Below are 20,028 nucleotides of genomic sequence, written 5' to 3'. Positions count from 1 at the left end.
ACCCCCCAAAAAAAATAAAATTAAGTTTGTTTTTAAAAAATATTTTAAATTTCAAATTTTTATTTTTTTACCCCATCTCAACCCTACGCCCCCGCGCCATCCCCACCTTCCCCAAAAAAAAATTTAAATTTATTTTTAAAAAATATTTTCAATTTCAATTCAAAAATTATTTTCTACTCTCTAGTAAAAATAACAAATATTTTCTCAAAAATAATTTTCATTCATAAATCAAACACTAAAAATTCTTTTCCGGAAAATATTTTCTAGTCACCAATAAACGAGAAAATAAGTCAAAAATCTACTTGTTTTTCCAGGAAAACATTGTTTTCCTAGAAAACATTTTCCTTCATACCAAACACACCCTAGATTTTTCATTGCCTCATAATACAAAAATGCATAATTCAACAGCAAAAGATTTCACTGGCTAGAGATTGTAGACAGGGTAGGGAAGAAAGGGAAATGTTGTTCTTTGAGAAGCCATATCAAGCAGACTGCAGAATAAGATTCTAGAATCAGATCTCATCAAAAACAGCTGCGCTATAGTGTTCTCCAATATGAAATTTTCATTGCAAAGAAGAATGTTATATCCATGAAATGAAACTACGATACTCACTCCCCGTCAAGCTGAGAAATCAGAGCCTCAAATGTTGCCTTCCTGCGTGGATCCTTTCTTGCATGCCTTCCAGCAATAGCATCAATCTCATCTATAAATACAAAAGCTGGAGCCTACAAAGAGGACAACTGAATGTAAATTTTATCCCCTTGAATTAGCAAAAGTACATTGTTGATTACAAGTAAATATGTGTCTAGATTCATACACATCTTGTTTCATTGTACATAAAAAAAAGGCAGCCCGGTCATAAATGCAGTAGGGTTGGGAGAAAGGCCTCAACCCAAGGAAATTCATTTAAAAAAATTTATAAGGTACCTAAGAGTATCTTGTATTTAATAACAGAATTTATTTACCTTATCGGCATAGAGATTGATTACCTATCTTACTATATGTAACCTAAGACTCCTATATAAGGACCACCTCTTGTACCTTGTTAATCAATTTCATGAGAAGTTTTTTTATTATTTTCACATGGTATCAGAACATCTACGATCTTAGTAGACACAAATAGCTTCCGCTACCGCAAGCAGTACCAGCCAGTATATGCACCCACAGGGCTAATATTTTCGTATTAAGTGCTACCTTATGGGGCACGAAGTGGGCCAAATTGGGTAAGATGGTAAAACATATTTAATATTATTTATTTTTGTATTAAATAGCAGTTTAGTTGAAAAAAGTGTGCTTTGCTTCACGCCGAGCCCTTGTTGCTCTTTTCCGCTTCTCACTCTCCAAAACACTGGCGATGTTTCATTTACTTTGGTTATCTACACTATTTTACTCTCAGTGCTTTTCTTTCTTCATTATCTTCATCATTGATTTTTACTCTTGTTCTTCTTTCAAACCTATTCTCGAGCCAAGGGTATATCGGAAAACAACCTCTATACCCCCTCAAGGTAGGGGTCTACGTACACCTGACCCTCCACAGACCCCACATGTGGGAATATATTGGATTGTTGTTGTTGTACTTCATCCCCAGTAGTGACTCAGCATGCTCAAGACCTGGCTATTCGTGTTTGGTTCAAACTTCAAATAGTGAAACCAAGAGTTTAACATAAATTGAAAAAAGACTAACAGTTAAAGTAACTTATGCTTACTGCATTGTAAAAGCACATTAGACAAAAATAAGTTTCTGGTTTTGAGTTAGACTGAATATTTGTTACTGGTTTAGAAGCTTCCTTGGAGACTTATCCCCCCCCTCCCCCCCTCCCTTTAACTTTTGACCGGTAGCTGCTTTCGGTACAGAAATCATAAGATGCAATTTTTTTACTTTGAGGAACATTCCCATCCCTATATGATGTCAATTTTTTTATTAGATGAAGTAGACTTACATTTCTCCTAGCAACAGAAAACATTTCATTGATTCGTGCAGCACCACTCTTTTCACTATCAGTAAACTCTGCACCAGAAGCAAATACAAAAGGCATCCCACTTTCCTTTGCAAGTGTCCGAGCAAACAGTGTTTTACCTGTTCCAGGGGGGCCAGACAGAAGCACACCCTGCAGTGCATTAAATGAATCATACTGAACAAGATTTGCATAATATATAGTTTTAGCAAGTCTTGAAAGGATCATTGAGTTTACCCGCACAAATTTGACATCTTTCTCATAATATTGCATTGGATTTCCCATATAAATCATCAATTCATCCAAAAGATCCCAAACATCTCCTCCCAATACAATTTCTTTATACATCGATTTCGTCTCACCAACTTCTCCAACTGGCTAAGTAGGCAAGGAATAGGAGTTAAAAGGTGACTGTAGATTCAAAATATTCAGAAAAAATAAAAGAGACTTGTATTAGATGATAAAAAGTTACCAAAATAAAATTTTCAGCATAAGCCATATCGAAGAGTTGTTTATATTTCTTATAGAGGAGGCGATTTGTCGTGATGTTCAGAAGCATCATAGATTCTCTTATAAACCACAAAATCAGTATTCCAGGCAATAAAGCAAAAAGAACTTTGAAAAAGTAATGAATCTGCCGCTTCTGAAGTAGATCTACTTCAGCTCCAGAACTTGATATCATCTCAAATAAGAAAGGATCTAGTGGAATATCAACCTGAGAGGAGAATACATTAATCAGTATAAAGGTCAGGGATTCAGGAACAGTGAGACTTTATTCTGGAAAGGTTAATATGTCTTACGCACAATATATTCAAGAGGGAATCCTTCTTTCATTGTGACAAACACTCTCTTCAGATCCTCTGTGAAGACTATAGCAGCCACCTGCAGAACACTAAGTCAGTAAATCTAGTTGAAAGTGCGTCCATATCCGAGTAAAGATAATAAATTAGTTTGATCCACATGAACCAGAGAATTTTAGTTTCCAGCTAGAGTTCAAGCAAAGGCAAGTGTTTTGTTTAAAAAATCTATCTTTTGCTATTTTCCCTTATAACATCATTCAAAAGAATGAAGAATAGGGCGGCATCATATCACCCATGCCACAAGTTGAAGTACAATCCTTAAAATGTACCATGTATGCATTAATACTGTAGATTTAAAAGCATCCACACTTATTTCCACTTGGAAGCATTAGAACCAGAAGGGACCAACCATATCTGAGTATGAAGAGATACAGAAGTGAGAAAGTGAAACATTTACCTCAGAAGTATCAAGTTTTTGAAGAAAATAGATATAGGGAAGTTTCGGGCGATATCTCCACCATCTTTTCGAGATCCACAATGCCCTGGTTCCTTGAGTTTCTCTTGTCTTCTCAACCACATCTTTGCGAAGGCTCTTCTCAACTTCCTTCATGTCAAATTCAACCACATACCTCGCATTTACTGAATCTAATTGTTCTGCCATCTTCTCCTTCCTAAGAATTTTGTGCCATTCTTGAAGTCTTGCACGCCATGTTCCTCCCATATCCTGATTTTCAGCTGCAAAAAAAAAGGAAAAGAAATGCTTAAATAGACTACTAACATAATTTGGATTCACTTGGCAACTTAAATTTTTTTTTACGATAAATGGTCACTGAAGTCTATAAAATTAGGGCTTCCTGGGAACCTCAAGAACGTAATCAGATCAGTTCTAGCTTAATTGGTTTTCCTTCATACCTTTCAGCTATATTCTGAGCTTAACTCGATTTACTACATCTCTGCCTGGCAAACTTACCAACAAGTTAAGCTGTACCATGCAAAACATACAATGAAACGTTTGACACTAGTTATTTATGCATTTTACTATGAAGCATGAATACATACTTAACCAACCAAAGGTGGCTCAAGAACATTAGCGGCCTAAAGCCAAAACTGAACAGGAGGCCTTAAACTTCTTTTAAAAAAATTGAATGAGAGGCTTTGTTAATTGAATTCATATTTTCTAGTTGACATACTAAAATTCTAACAACTATTTTAAAACTATCTGCAAAGTCAAATAACTAAAATAACAAATACAAAGCAAAAGGTAATACTAGAAAGTTAGAATGATATTTACCCGGTTGAAGAAGTTTGAAGACTTATGTCCAAAATACTTTTTTGGCAGCAAAAATATTTTTCCCAAAGCTTGAAACATAAATTATGTACTATTTAACCAGTGTTGTCAGAGGTGCACTTAAGCCCTGAAGCAAGGCTCAAAACATGTTTAGCGTTTCTCCTCGCTTAATGTGAGCTTCAATGTCGTCATCAAGGTTCTAAGGAATACTTTTCCTGCTAATGAGCCTCTTATGAAGAGGCAGGCGACACTAAACAATTGATATTTCACTTTAAAATATTTTTTTCAAAATCTTTTTATGTTTATACTTTATAGAAGTTTCTTTTGTTAAATTATGTAAAAGAATTTAGTGGAGTTTTTTCAAGTAAGGTAGAGTAATAAATTATTAAATCTGTTAAAAGTGAAAAATTAACGTATTATATGAATTTTTTTTTTTTGGATGAAGTAAGAGTTGTATTAAACTATTAATAACAAAGCATCCAGTGGATGCAAGAACTACAAAAGTGGAATAGGCAGCAAAAAGGAGCCTATCATTAACATAATATATGAAATTATTTTGTTAGTGTAAATTTATTGAATTATTTATGTAATAGTCTATATAATAAAATTTTAACTTTTAATATACTTTTCATATTTAATATAGAAGTTTAAAATTTCTAACTCATGTTTTCTTAAACGGTGACAACAAACAGCATTCTTTTGTCCAGCTGCTTTTAAAAAAACACAAAAAAAAGTGCCCTCAAATTGATACACGGCATCACATCTACTTGTATCATGACTTTGCAGTAACTTTTCAACCTGCTTATGAAAATACATGGGACTGCGACCAACTTCACTCACCTTTTAGAATACTGGTAAATATACATCCCCCCTCCCCTTCACCCAAACCAAAAATAAAAGGGAAAGTCCACCCGTTCAAAAGTTTTACCATTACTTGGGGGAGCATGAAAATACAAAAAATGAGCTTGCAGAGTGCAGCTTATTCTTTTTAAAATAAAAATAAATTCAAAGATGATAAAATACTACTATAAAATTCTCCTGCATCTTTTTTTTTTAGAATGAAGGAAAAATGATGGAGGAGGATCGTTACGTACTTAAAAATAATGCAAGGCTAATAACAAAACTCACCTGAAATTCCAAGATTCTCTTTCAGAGTCTCTTTATCCTCTACTCTCAATCTAGTATCATGGTCTATCACCTCTTTCATATTATGACTGCCAGAATCATCTTCCCAAGCATCTTCACCAACATAGGAACTGTCATGAATAAGTGTTCCATCTGCTGCTTCAATGAACTTCTTTAACTTTAGACCTTTGGGGGTAGTCTTCCTCCACAAACCTTTCTTGAATCTATAAGAATACATGTCCAAGAAAGGAGTTGAGAGATTACAAAACATCTTAGATCACCAATTGGATCAAGCAACAAGACATACTTGCATAAGGTGGCATGGGTAAATGTTTCCTCCTATTCATAAACTGCATTGATTTGATTTTATGATGATGGCCCAGATCAAACTAAAATCTAGAAATATTGAGCTTTTACCCCATCTAAGAAAAGTTCAATGGTCAAATAAGAGTCTAATCAAATCTTTAAACTATCAGAGAATCATTTGTCTCCATCATGGGACGTGCTTTGGAATAGGCTTGTCTTATGAAAAGGCTGCAAGACTGCTCCCCTTAAACTCCCCCAATCCATCACAAGATATAGAAACTTTGGAAAAGGTCGGAAGTACAGTGGACTGGGGATTAGTGGGGTCATGATTGATTCTGTAAGGACTCCGAAAGGAGCAAAGGAGATTTGAGACACTATCCTGGCTTGTATTATGTGGATATTATGTAAAGATGAAATGGTAGGTGTATTGAAAGAAAAGCTGAAGCCATTCATAGGTATAAATATTCCTACAAGTTTTTTAGGTAAATTAAAGGATGCTTACAAAGTGACTTAAGAATTTCCAAAGACATTGCAGCCATAAACTGTTTCCTATCTTATGTTTCTCAAACACTTCCTTGGAACTGGTTTTTTTTTAATAAAACCTTTATCATCAAAAGAAAAGGTAGAAAATTCAAGATGCACCTCAGACCGATCAAAACATGACATCATATCAATCTCTGAATGTCAAGTATTCATAAAAAAAGAAAACAGTTAGCGGTTGATTTGTGTTTTACCTTTTGACATTAGCAGGAGTAGGTTCAGGAATCAATGCTTCCATGTATGCCTCAGTTAGCTCTTTTCTTTCCCTATTAATAATAGGAGCTCGAATTGCCATATATATTTTTTGACAAGAACATACCGTAACTATAATATAGAGAATGAAGACACCAACTCTTTTGGAATCCCATTTTTTGACGTCCTGAAGGAAGGAGGAAAAAGGATAATGTGAGCACAAAGTTTTACAAATAACTCAAATACGAAAAATGCAAAAGTTCACCTTCCAGGACTCGAATTTGTTCCAATTCAAGAACTCAGGAAACAACTCAGACTGAAAACGTTGCAGCGAAATTTGGCCATTCTTGGCTGAATCAACAGCTCGACCTGAAAATTCCCCAACTTTAACTTTAACATCCTGAAAATCAAAACCTGTCTCTTTCTTCACAGAGTCTTCCAATTGATTCAAGAAACGTTCGGAACCACGGCGAATGGACTGTGAAAGTTGCAGCCAAGAAAACCCTTCGGGACTGTTATTAGTATTGGAAGAAGAAGCTACAATGGTAGGTCTTCTTATACGGGAAAACTTCCTTCTACATTTGAATGGCAATGTGAGAAAAAGGGGTTTTGAAGATAATTGTATTGAGTTCAGCTGTTGAGGAGGAGGAGTCGTGGTTAGATGCATTGAGAAGCTTAGTAAATACGAAGATAATGCTTCGGTTTCGGCTCTCTTTCTCGTCGGAAAAACTGAATTTGTCTCCGGTCTTGCTCGTCGGAAAAACTGAATTGTCTACGCAAGGGGCTTTGGGTTTTTTTTAGAGGTTTATCTGCAGGCTTTCATTTTCTAAACCTTTTCTTTTTTTTCTTACGGCTAAACTCCAATTATTAGTTGTACTTTTTTATTTTACCTAAATGCTATAAAATTATTTTAAAATAAATCTAACCAAATATGTTACTATAAATTTGTTTCTTCAAGTTTCTTGATGGCTAAATTTTGTAGGTGTGGTTATTTCAGCATTTTGAGAATTTCATTTATCAATAGGACAATTGCGGAAGAAGTTTTGCGGTAGTAAAATCATATATCATATATATATATATATATATATATAAAAGAATCCTAGACCCGCATATGTGGCGCTATCACAAACTAGAATTTCTTTTTCATTTATTTATTTCCAAAACTAGTATTCCTTTTTTATGAAAAATTGTGACTTTTATGAAAAGTTGCGATTTTTATGAAGAGTTGCGACTTTAATGAAAAATTGTGACTTTAATGAAGAGTTGCTACTTTTATGAAAGATTGTGACATTTTTGAAGGGTTGCAACTTTTTTAAATAGTTGTAACATTTCTGATAAGACACAATAAACATTTGTTCACACTACCATTTGTTGTCTATAAATAGAGGGATTTCCTTTCATTTTAAAACAACGAAAATTCTTAACCTCTTCTTATTCTTCTGCACAATTAAATATTTGTGTACTTTGCTGCTGTTGAGTGGCTCACTGACACCATTGCTTATGTAACAGATCCTGATGTGTATTTCTACAGTAATTAATTTATACTTATGTTATTAAGGATAAATGATAAGATGTTATAATTTTCATTTTCCTTTATATTATTAATGTTTGTTACTACGTAATCTTGTATGTATGATAATATAGTGTTTTAGTTTTAATGACCGATAGATTTTAAGAATTGTTTTATAAATTCCGTGATATTAACTACCCGCGCTTCGCACGAATAATTTTACTAGTATGTAATGTATGAGTAGCTTATTTGATTGGGTTTGTTGTACGTATTTTTACAAGTAACATACCTATGGCAGCAGTATAAAGAAATGAAAACAAACATATATTTAAATTAAGAGAAAAAACATAAAGTCATTATTAAAGTTATCTCGAATTTTTAAAATGATATCTATTACCCCACTAAATAATTTTGAACAGATATTATTATATCATTTTTCAATCAGCCCCAGATTTTAAGAAGCAAATGTGTTCACACACCAAACATTATATGACACGTGTTAATTTAATTAATTTTTTTTTTTTTGCATTTTAAGTTTTTTTCTTTATTTCTCTCTTTCTTACTTTTTGACTTATTTTAATTTTGATTTCATCTTAATTCACTTCATCTTCCACCCACTCACACTTTCAAGTGATCCATCCCTCCATTTTCTTTCTTTTCCTTCATCTCCCACCCACCCCATCCCCATGTCAAGTTGAACCCCTCTCTCATTTTTTTTTCTTTTTCTTCTTCTTCTCCCGTCAAATTCTTTATTTCAGTAAAAAATTTTACAAAATTACTTATATATTGGTTGTTTGCACCTTAGCTAATAATGTTTTAGAAAATGCAAACAACCAATATATAAGTTCCAACAATGATTTAGATATATATATATATATATATATATATATAAATATTCATCTATTCACTGCTCCCTCCATTTCATATTAATTGAATTTTAGAGACATTTTTCATTTTTCAAATTAACTTTTAGAGTATTCTTCCAATTTTACCCTTCATTTGGATTTTCAATGTGATGACTTCAATAAATTTGATAATAATGGATAAAAATGGAAAACTATGTTCAATTTATGCCTTAATCTACTTTTCTTAAGGGGGGTGAAACACCTCAAAAATTCAATTAATATGAAATGAAGGAAGTAATAAATTTATAATTATGTGTAGCACGGTTATATTCACTAGTATAAAATTATTTTAACTAAGCTTTTAAAGTCAATAATGACCCATCGAATATAAAGTCCAACTGGACAACACATGAATACATGTGATTTTGGAGGCGTTTTTGAGTTGACTTATCCAAGCATAAGAGTGTTTCTAGTACTAAGTACGAAAGTAATATTCGGGGAGTTATAACAACTTCAGCCATTAAATTAAGAACAAAAGCTCAGCATCTCCTTTGGTGTATATACCATGAGTCAGTAACATTATCAAAAGTAGATGAGTATCTTTAGACCTTCATTGGAAATATTTTGACACATGAAACCCACCGTGTCAAGATTTTGACAGGGTTCAAAGCTTTTCTGTCCACACAAAAGCTCGTTAGCATCACCGGGAAATACGATACGATTTGTTTACGGCGAGGGTATCAATGGCTCCAAAATATAATGGAAGGTAAAATTAAGACAATTTGTACAACTTTTTATCATTCAACAATACAATTGAAGTTGTTACACTAACCATTAAGAAAAGGAACTAGATCTAGATTCACCATCATCATTGTTCACCCATAAAAACAAGCAGACCATACAAACGTCTTCATCTTTCAGATGTGGAGAGAGGTGTATCTGGCTGTGTTGCCCATTCTGTCCATGAACCATCATAGACTGGAATGTCAGTCTTCCCCAGTCGATGGAGGCCCTAAAAAGATAGAAAAAGATAAATGAACTTTAAATNTTATGAAGAGTTGCGACTTTAATGAAGAGTTGCTACTTTTATGAAAGATTGTGACATTTTCGAAGGATTGCAACTTTTTTAAATAGTTGTAACCTTTCTGATAAAACACAATAAACATTTGTTTACACTACCATTTGTTGTCTATAAATAGAGGGATTTCCTTTCATTTTAAAACAACGAAAAATCTTAACCTCTTCTTCTTTTTCTGCACAATTAAATATTTGTATACTTTGCTCCTGTTGAGTGGCTCACTGACACCATTGCTTATGTAACAGATCCTGATGTGTATTTCTACAGTCATTAATTTATGCTTATGTTATTAAGGATAAAATGATAAGATGTTATAATTTTCATTTTCCTTTATATTATTAATGTTTGTTATTACGTAATCTTGTATGTATGACAATATAATGTTTTAGTTTTAATGACCGATAGATTTTAAGAATTATTTTATAAATTTCGTGATATTAACTACCCGCACTTCGCACGGATAATTTTACTAGTCTGTAATGTATGAGTAGCTTATTTGATTGGGTTTGTTGTACGTATTTTTACAAGTACCATACCTATGGCAGCAGTATAAAGAAATGAAAGCAAACTTATATTTAAATTAAGAGAAAAAACTTAAAGTCATCATTGAAGTTATCTCGAATTTTTAAAACGATACTTATTATCCCACTAAATAATTTTGAACAAATATTATTATATCATTTTTCAATCAGCCCCAGATTTTAAGAAGCAAATGTGTTCACACACCAAACGTTATATGACACATGTTAATTTAATTAAAAATGTATTTTTTTTCATTTTAAGTTTTTTTCTTTATTTCTCTCTCTTACTTTTTGACTTATTTTAATTTTGATTTCATCTTAATTCACTTCATCTTCCATCCACTCCCACTTTCAAGTGATCCATCCCTCTATTTTCTTTCTTTTCCTTGACCTCCCACCCACCCCACCCCCCACATCAAGTTGAACCCCTCTCTCATTTTTTTTTCTTTTCTTTTTCTTCTTCTTCTCCAGTCAAATTCTTTATTTAAGTAATTTTTTTAAAAAAATTACTTATATATTGGTTGTTTGCACCTTAACTAATAATGTTTTAGAAAATGCAAACAACCAATATATAAGTTCCAACAATGATTTATATATATAAATACAAATATTCATCTATTCAATGCTCCCTTCATTTCATATTAATTGAATTTTAGAGACATTTTTTATTTTTCAAATTAACTTTTAGAGTATTCTTCCAATTTTACCCTTCATTTGGATTTTCAATGTGATGACTTCAATAAATTTGATAATAATGGATAAAAATGGAAAACTATGTTCAATTTATGCCTTAATCTACTTTTCTTAAGGGGGGTGAAACACCTCAAAAATTCAATTAATATGAAATGAAGGAAGTAATAAATTTATAATTATGTGTAGCACGGTTATATTCACTAGTATAAAATTATTTTAACTAAGCTTTTAAAGTCAATAATGACCCATCGAATATAAAGTCCAACTGGACAACACATGAATACATGTGATTTTAGAGGCGTTTTTGAGTTCACTTATCCAAGCATAAGAGTGTTTCTAGTAATAATCCACACCAAAGTTTCGGGGAGTTATAACGACTTCAGCCATTAAATTAAGAACAAAAGCTCGCCATCTCCTTTGGTGTATATACCATGAGTCAGTAACATTATCAAAAGTAGATGAGTATCTTTAGACCTTCATTGGAAATATTTTGACACATGAAACCCACCGTGTCAAGATTTTGACAGGGTTCAAAGCTTTTCTGTCCACACAAAAGCTCGTTAGCATCACCGGGAAATACGATACGATTTGTTTACGGCGAGGGTATCAATGGCTCCAAAATATAATGGAAGGTAAAATTAAGACAATTTGTACAACTTTTTATCATTCAACAATACAATTGAAGTTGTTACACTAACCATTAAGAAAAGGAACTAGATCTAGATTCACCATCATCATTGTTCACCCATAAAAACAAGCAGACCATACAAACGTCTTCATCTTTCAGATGTGGAGAGAGGTGTATCTGGCTGTGTTGCCCATTCTGTCCATGAACCATCATAGACTGGAATGTCAGTCTTCCCCAGTCGATGGAGGCCCTAAAAAGATGGATAAAGATAAATGAACTTTAAATTCATCCCTCTTTTGCGACAATGGAATAGCCATATGAATACTGGGCATTGATTAATGTACAACAGTACAAGCGAGAGCTGTATGAGAGAAAGAGGATTCAACTGACCAAGACAAGTATGCAAGCAGTTACACCTGTGCCACAAGAAGCAACTATAGGCTTGTCCAAAGAGATACCTGCCAAAGAAACAAGTATTGTTAGATTAGTTACCTAAAGTGCAAGGACATTTTCAAATAACATACATCACATGGTTAGACAAAAGATCTACTAGATGCAGTAAGATGATTAAACACAGTACTGAATGTAACAGTGCCAACTCTCCATTTCAAAGGGGAACCTTATGCATACGTCATAATTGCATAAACATGCAAATGAAAAGACATTATATTCTTCCAATGAAAGATAATGCATCAATACAACTGGAAGAAAAATACAACACGAGCAAACTCATAGAACACCTAATATGACAACCTTACGGTTTCTTACCATGACTGTTAAAGGCCAATAGCGCAGAAAAGAGCCATAAGTCTATTGGGCCTTGAAGCACTAAATACAATCAAGGCATGCTTTTAGTCCCCCAAAAAAAGTGCTAATAGATTTCAAGTTTTTGCATGGTTTACCCCTCAAACAGATTGGTCTTTAATTTTTCCCCCTACTACTCAGTTAATGTAATTTGTGGACCAAAGTACCCTTTTCGGACCCAATTCTCTCAGCAGCATAAGTTTAGAGAACTTTTGCCTCGCTCGGCATAAGTTTAGAAAATTTTTGCCTCCCTAAGCATAAATTCTGCAGAAACCTAAGTTGTGCAGCTTAAGTTGTGTAGATTTTTCCAAAATGTGTTGTAGTGTACAGAAACTGGAGTTATGCTTTTTGGGGAGTAGATTCTTTATCTTTTTAGAGAAAAAAAAAAGTTAGGCTTGTGTGCCCTCTCTGTTTTTTTTTTGGAAATACATTATGCCCTCCTGACATACGACATAACTTGTTACGCTTTTTATAACTTGTGGATTTTATGATACAAACATATAAACTTATGCCGCGAAAAAATTGTTCATTATTTCGGTAGGGACATACGGCATAAATTGTTATGCCAAGTAGGCATAATTTGTGGGATATGTTGACATGAAAATATGAACTTATGACAAAAAAGTTGTTTGTTATTTCGGTGTCAGGGGCATAACTTATGGGATACTATGATACGAAGATATAAACTCCTGCCCAACAAGTAGTTGTCAGGGTATTTCAGCCATTACTTAAAATGCTGAAGGGCAAAAATTAAAGAGCATAGATATTGTGTGTGTGTGTGTGGGGGGGGGGGGGGGGNTTAAAGAGCACCCAAATCACTACAGAAAACATTTTGTTAATAATTAATTCTCCACTTTGCTGACTATATTTATTGCCTAGTGTTGTCCTCTTAAAGGGGGTCTCTAATTGCCTATAGGCAATGACGTGGATGTTTTGCAATGACGATCTTGCACTTAAGTTCTCAACCTGAGCTCCATGGTAGCTTCAGGCCTAAACGTGCCACATACAACACACTGTTTTTTAACATATGGCCCACTGTTTTTATGAGGTCTAACATTCAACAAAGCTAGGGGTAGCAGGAAAGCAAAACCACAGAAATGCAACATGCCCAAACTCTAGCTCAGAAAATGAGACTAGTTCTAACCTTCTTGACCAAATTTTTTCTCGAGCTCTTCACGGGATAAGAGTGTCTGTGAGCCATCCAACATCTGATAAGAATCACCACAAACATATAGATTTGAATATTTAATTTTTTAAAAAAAACATATAGATTTGAATATATCACAGCTACAGAACTTGATCTAAGAATTACTCAGTAGGGATTAAGCTTTGGAAACAAGGAAATACAGGCAAAACATGTGAAGCTCATTTCATTGTTTCACTCTCATACTGATGATGACTACCCAAGGTTGATTCAGAGATTCAACTAGATAGTCTCTACATAAATCATCAAAGAATAGATAGAAGCTAGAAAGCTGAACAGGTACTACACACACTGGGTTTTCCAGGGCTTAGGTGCAAAGTCAAGCATAACGGGACAAAGAGATGGGAATGCCTCAGTTTTCAAGAATCTTTGCTGGCAGACGAAGGCATCAGTGTAGGATCCAAGAGCCAATATGCCCAAAATGATTCTTGGAAGACCCGAGAAGCATTAATTTTTTTTCTTTTTTGAGAATATAACAAGATCAGTATATAAATCATCAAAGATTGTTCTGGAAACCAAATATATGAGAGTTACATCTAAGGACCCAAAAATAACTATCATCCTTGCTTCTCTTACAAGGAATCTAAAATTTCTAGAATTGAATCTGGATCGATAATTTAGCCCAAAATATAAAGAGAAGAATACAATTCATCTTCATTTTTACAGAGGACTGCGTGTATCTTGAAAATACCTAAGTTGCTGGGACAATTTCTAATCCATCTTTGTTAGTTATACATCCCCCCACCTCCCACTCCCCAACCACCGAGTCCTAACTTGCCATGACTTCAAGATTTCTCTCAAGCATTGTCCACCTGATACCTTTGAGGTTGATGAATAGATCTCTTAGTTGGCTGGTAAGTTTATAATGTAGAGACAGTTGGCTGATTGTCTCTACATTCTGTTCACATAAATAGCATCTTGAACTCCCCTCTTCCTTAAGTTGAATTCCCCTCTTCCTTAAGTTATCTTGAGTAAGGATAACCTCTTAATTACCAACCCAGTGCAGCAAACCCCTTTATATGCTATCTTCACTTCCCACAAATGTTTTCAAGGCTGGAAACTGAGTCGGGATTCCTCCTGGTTCAGATCTTTATATGCAGAAATGACTGTGTAAATCCACTCTTATATTTCTTTCCATCGGAGTGTATCGCCATCCTTCTTTATACCCTTGCATTGTTTCAAAATGTTAAAAGAAAATAGCTATCCTGTGCATTTCTCAATCATATACTAGATTTCTAAGAGTCAGATTCCAGCCCTGTGTAAACCATACTTGCTCCAATGTTGACCAATTATCCTCGCAGAAAAGTATATTCCTTGCATCGTTCACATTGAAATTCAACTTGTCTAAGAGGTTTGGCCATAAATTTCTAATGGATCTCCACAGACTGGTAACCATAATGATTGTTCACCCCTCTGGTAATCCAAAAACCCTCCTCTCCATATTTTGCCTTTATCAGAGTAACCCAATGTGATTGGTCAAACACTTCATCAAAAGGTAGTTTTGTTTTTTCAAGTTTTTTTTATTCCAGACCCCTTGTTATTTGCTGATTGATAGTTACGAGTTATCCACTTGACTAGATTAAAACCTCTCTTTTCTTTATTTCCTTGCTAGTGAAAGTTTCTCCTCAAGGCATCCTGCCTCTCTGTTCCACACTTGCAGATGCAGGAATAGTAACACCATGTAGGTACCGGAGCATCCAAAACAGAGTTGATAAGTATCAACCTGCCTCCAAGAGATGGGTACTATGAGGCACCCCCAAGTAGACAGTTGGATGCTTCCAATTTCCCCTCTCACTATTTTAGCTATTTGTTGCATTCTGGGCACCTTATTAACGGGGAAATCTGACTTTTCCTCCCGTTAATATGTTTCATATGAAGCCATGAAATAGCTTAAAAAAACAAGGATGACCCTCAGGTATTTCAGTTGGATCTCCTCTGCATCATAGAAAATCAAGATATCATATGCATACTGAAGGTGAGTTATATACACCTTTTTGCTTGATTGTTTGCCACATTGAAACCCCTAATCCAGCCATTCATGTGTTCAGTTTTCAACATGCTGTTGGAACTTGGATCCTTCCTTAGCTAGAAGAAATTTAAAAAGGTGACAAGGGGTCATAGTCCTCCTTCAGAAGGAAGCAACCTTCAGAGGATCCACAATCTGATAGTACTTGTGCAAAACTTCATTCAGCTGATCCATGTTCTCCCAAGCCCATCTTATACAGAATTTCAAGCAGAATATAGTCATGTTTTATTAATGATAGCTTGCACATAATGCCTGGTTTTTCTCCTACGGTCCGGAGTTTATACATCTATAATTTGCCATCCTTTTTATAAATGACAATTGTTGTCAGTCTACAAGTTTGTGTATCACCTTTTTGAGTCGTTCCGTGAGCATTTTAGAAATCAGCTAGTAAATACTCCTTATTAAGTTGATTGTCTAACCTGCCTCAACTCCTTAGCTCCATTCTTTATAGGGATCAAAGCCACATGATGTCACATGCCTATTCCCTCTAGTCCATGTGCAATTTCTCCCTGGTTTTGTGTAATTTCTCCCAACCAGCAGAAGATCAATCAGCTCTATATCTTCAATAAAATCAGAGAATTATGCCATTAACATGGTGCTTCTACTTCTACTAAGAGGAGATCTGACTAAGTTGAAGTCACAACCTCCATGCAGGGTCCTGCAAATAAGCCCCTTACAGACCCAATCTTCCACCAAACTTCCTGTCTTTCACTGTCGCAATTTGGGGTATAACCCTTGTCATATGCTAGTTAAAATCCTGAATTTTTTGTTTGAATTTGTAGGTAAGAGAATAAGTGTAACATCTCGCATCTAGAAAGAACTAGAAGGAAGTTTAAAATCTGGAAATAGTCATTTTTGGGAAGAATTTAAAAATCTGGAAATTTGGTAAAGGTGTTAAAGTGAGTTTTTGGTCAACTTCAAACGGCCATAACTCCTAGCTCAGGATGAGTTAGGTGTACTTCCAGATATGGTTGGAAAGTTCGTGGAATAATCTTTCCAACGCCACTGAGTTTGCGCGATTCCGAGTTCGTATGAGTAAGTTATTCCCTTTGGAAGTTGGGCTGTTGGATTAAGGAAATGTCCAATCCGGATTTTTAAGGGGTATTTTAGTCGTTTCACTGCCCTATTGATTAAATCTGTTTCTAGTAAGATAATTGGGGTCAAGACTGAGTTAGTGCAGTTTATGCTTTTGAAAATTAGAGTTAGGGTTTTTGGAGAAAGAACGCAAGAGAAAGGAGAAGAAGAAAAACAAGATTCGCTAAGAACGATCGATTTTGGTTGTGGATTCACCAAGGAATTGACCTACAAGGTATGTGAGTCTTTCATAGCGTTGGGTTCATTCACCCACGCGCCAAACATGTTTAGTTCAGCGAAATTCGTCCTAAAAGAGTTTGAAAGTTGATGTTCTTGACATGTATTCTTGAATTTGAATGTTGTTCTTGAATTGGGATGAATTGAGGAGTTTTTGAGATCTTTACGTTGAGTTTTAGGGTTGTATTGAGTTAGATTCTTGAATACATATGCTGGGTATCGGGATCTAAAATGAATTTGAGTTTTATAATCGAGTTTAGGCGATTTGGGGCTGGAAAATGAAGAAGGAAAAGTCGAGCAGGTTCTGACGCGCAGGTCCGTGTCGCGGACTTGCTTCCTCAGTGAAGAAAAATTGTCTCCGCGTCGCGGTTAGGACGCGGATTCCTCTATCTCAAAAATTAATTTCGCAAGTATTTATTTAGAAACGTCTCCGCGTCGCGGACTTGTTCCAAGACGGTGATTTCGTAACTTTTCTCAGGTTTAGCTATTCAAAGTCATTCCTAAACATCATGAGATCTTTCCAATCACAAATCTTAATCCTTGAATCCATAATTCAATTCAAGGATCAGTTAAGAGTCAAGTCAAGAGCAGTTAAGATCAAAGTCAAGAGTCAAGTTAAGATAAGCTCTTAAAGTTTTCAAAAAGTCTTTCACAAATGTTTTAACTTTGTTTTAAGACTTAAGTTTTGAGTTCAGTAAAGAGTAAAGTTGAAGTTCTTTTCTTCAAAGAAACATATGGGGACTAAGTATTTCCCAAAGAGATTTAAAATGTTTTTCACATTTAAATAAGAACGGAACCAAAGGGCCTTCGGGCTAGTTTTCAGAAAAGAGTAATAGCTTTCTAAATGAAGCAAGCAGGGAAACTGAAATTTCCAAGATAGCCTTTGAGCTATGTTTTTGAGCACTAATCTCAAATAATAGAAGAAGTATGTTTTTAAACATAAGAGTTAATATTATATTTTTAGGAGTAGTATTGAGCACCGATATGGGGATGCGAGTTCACATTAACTCAAGTCTCCATAAACCATGTAGCCATCATGGGTAGAAAAGGGTCATACTTTTTAGATGAATCCTTTTCGCAGAGACTAGTGGATCCACTTAGTAGTACAGGTCCTATACCACGGCAAGGTATAGGATGGCCTGGGCAGCGTGGGGTTAATAACGTTGTATCATCACTATAGTTCTTAAGTGATGGTTGTCGGTTAGAGAAACTCCCACATCAGTAATTGCATGGTTCCTCAAGGGGTTCTGCTTAGTATGGATGGGGGTATGGGACTTCATTCATGCATTGCACAAGTAGACTTTGAGAGGGATCATGATATGTCTTTTATGATTTTATGATTATGAGTTGACAACATGTTTTAAACAGTTTTATTTTTCTTTATATTGCACTTGTTTTAAACTGCTTTATAATGAAATGAGTTAAGTTAAGTATTCATGAGTTGAGAAGAGTCAAGGTAAGTGTTTCTTTCAGATCCTTTTCAAGCCTATGTTATGTTTAGCATTCCAACTCGCATACTCGTACATTCAATGTACTGATGCCAGTTGGCCTGCATCGTCTTATGATACAGACGCAGGTAACTAGGATGGCATTCCGGCGCATCGTTAATCCAGTGAGCAGTTCAGAGTCTGTTGGTGAGCCTCCTTGCATTTCGGAGGCTCCATTTCATTGTTTTCTAGTTTAGTTCATTAGGATGTTGTGGGGTTTGTCCCAACATCCATCCCAGTTGTTATTAGAGGCTTCATAGACAGTCAGATGTTAGTTCTTTAGTTTTTTCATTGTTATTATTCCATGTTGAGACTTGAGTTTGCATTAATGGCCAGTTGAATGTTCCTTTATAACATTCCAGTTTATTATATGAACTTATCTTTGTTGAGTTTAAGTCTTCTGCTGAGTTAAGTAAGCCCGGCCAAGGGTTCGCTTAGGGCCAACAATAGTCTTTGAGTGCCAGTCCCGCCCAGGGTGTAGGCTTGGGGCATGACAACAAGAGCCAGTTGCACNCCCCCCCCCCCCCACCCTATGTTTTACTATCCCAAATTATTAAAATACTCCACTAGTTCCACTAGACTCTAATTCCATACTTAATCCCCTGTTTCCCACAACTATTTGACCTTTTCTTATATCTCCTAATTTCATTTCCGGAAAACAGAAGATATTTTCTTTCCATTTAAGAACCAACCATATAACACCCTCCTCTTTGCTCTAAGATTCACCCCCTCATATTTCAGGAAATGATTTTGACATTCATTATTCCCTGTATGGAACTTCTTTCCCATTGTTCCTTGCCCTACTGCCTTTTAACTTCATATCAAAGACCAAACCTTTGAAGTATTGCAGGCCTTTGATTTTAGTAGTAGTCATGATTAGTGATTCTAACTCGTGTTAATTTGCCTTCCTTCTGCTATCAATTTTCATAAAAAGAGCCAGAGCATCCTTTTCACATCCATGAAAATCAACCCCAAACTACTTGCTCAATTTGATCACATTCTGGTGAGCCCATAAGAATGGGTCCATTTCCCCTGTATCTCTTCCTGCATCTGTATAGTCAGTGGTCTGCTTCCTCAACAGACCAATCTCTACCTCTATATTCAATCATTCGAATGTCTCATTTGCCCCTTTATCAGTTTGCATTCCCCGCACCTTCAATGATAGTCTTAGCATCTTCATAATTGTATCCTTCGTGGGTCGCCATCTCTTTTGGTTCCGGGAATTGAGAATCTTCTGCAGTTTCAAGTTGCCAATTCTCCAGAGCTGCATTTGGAGTTACCAAGGACTGATTTATTTGCTTCAATCTCCACAAAGATTGGTCCCATTTTATTATTACCGACCATAGTAAAATGGTTTGGTTTAGAGAGCTGGGACTCGGTAATAAAACTGAGCCTACTTGAAATATTTGTTTCCCCGTCACTTTAACTGGCATAGGCTGTTGGATCAATCTTAAACCAGATTCATTTAATAGTGTATCAAAAGTAACTTGAATGATGTTCGTTTAGTTTCCACCTTCTGCCATGCATATTAGAATCTCTTGATGCCTCCTGTAAAACAAAGCACAATCACTCCATGGTTTTTCTACTAAAAGTAGCTCTGCACATCAACTTTCTGTTTTATTCCTCCCATTCAAACCAAACCTCCACCCTTGATTTGAATCTAGTTATCATGTGACTTGAATCCCATAGCAGAGTATCTCCTATTCCTCCTCCT

At 35.1% G+C, this 20,028-nt stretch overlaps 2 protein-coding genes across 3 annotated transcripts in view; both read right to left on the bottom strand.

Annotated features, from left to right (window-relative positions):
• The window catches only part of LOC125849267 (ATP-dependent zinc metalloprotease FTSH 12, chloroplastic), a 16,756-nt gene extending 9,724 nt beyond the window's left edge, over positions 1–7,032 (bottom strand). The window contains exons 1-9 of the mRNA XM_049529320.1: positions 6,473–7,032; positions 6,210–6,394; positions 5,173–5,393; positions 3,214–3,491; positions 2,761–2,838; positions 2,429–2,671; positions 2,194–2,334; positions 1,942–2,109; positions 614–726 (exon numbers count right to left, since the gene is read on the bottom strand). Coding sequence (XP_049385277.1) covers positions 614–726; positions 1,942–2,109; positions 2,194–2,334; positions 2,429–2,671; positions 2,761–2,838; positions 3,214–3,491; positions 5,173–5,393; positions 6,210–6,394; positions 6,473–6,874 — 1,829 coding nt within the window. The 5' untranslated portion in view covers positions 6,875–7,032. The remainder of the gene's footprint in view (positions 1–613; positions 727–1,941; positions 2,110–2,193; positions 2,335–2,428; positions 2,672–2,760; positions 2,839–3,213; positions 3,492–5,172; positions 5,394–6,209; positions 6,395–6,472) is intronic.
• Positions 7,033–9,352: 2,320 nt separating this feature from the next.
• The window catches only part of LOC125848097 (thiosulfate/3-mercaptopyruvate sulfurtransferase 1, mitochondrial-like), a 20,201-nt gene continuing 9,525 nt past the window's right edge, over positions 9,353–20,028 (bottom strand). Inside the window, exons 10-12 of one of the 2 annotated variants that reach the window (XM_049527900.1) lie at positions 13,431–13,494; positions 11,873–11,940; positions 9,353–9,574 (exon numbers count right to left, since the gene is read on the bottom strand). In XM_049527900.1, the coding sequence (XP_049383857.1) occupies positions 9,473–9,574; positions 11,873–11,940; positions 13,431–13,494 (234 nt within the window). In that variant the 3' untranslated portion in view covers positions 9,353–9,472. Of the gene's footprint in view, positions 9,575–11,510; positions 11,733–11,872; positions 11,941–13,430; positions 13,495–20,028 lie in introns of those variants that run through there. The other variant, XM_049527899.1, reaches the window with a different exon arrangement.

Source organism: Solanum stenotomum, chromosome 12, assembly GCF_019186545.1.
Source record: "Solanum stenotomum isolate F172 chromosome 12, ASM1918654v1, whole genome shotgun sequence".
Taxonomy (NCBI): domain Eukaryota; kingdom Viridiplantae; phylum Streptophyta; class Magnoliopsida; order Solanales; family Solanaceae; genus Solanum; species Solanum stenotomum.
Note: the sequence above shows the minus strand (reverse complement) of the source record. Positions and strands in the feature narration are given on the sequence as shown.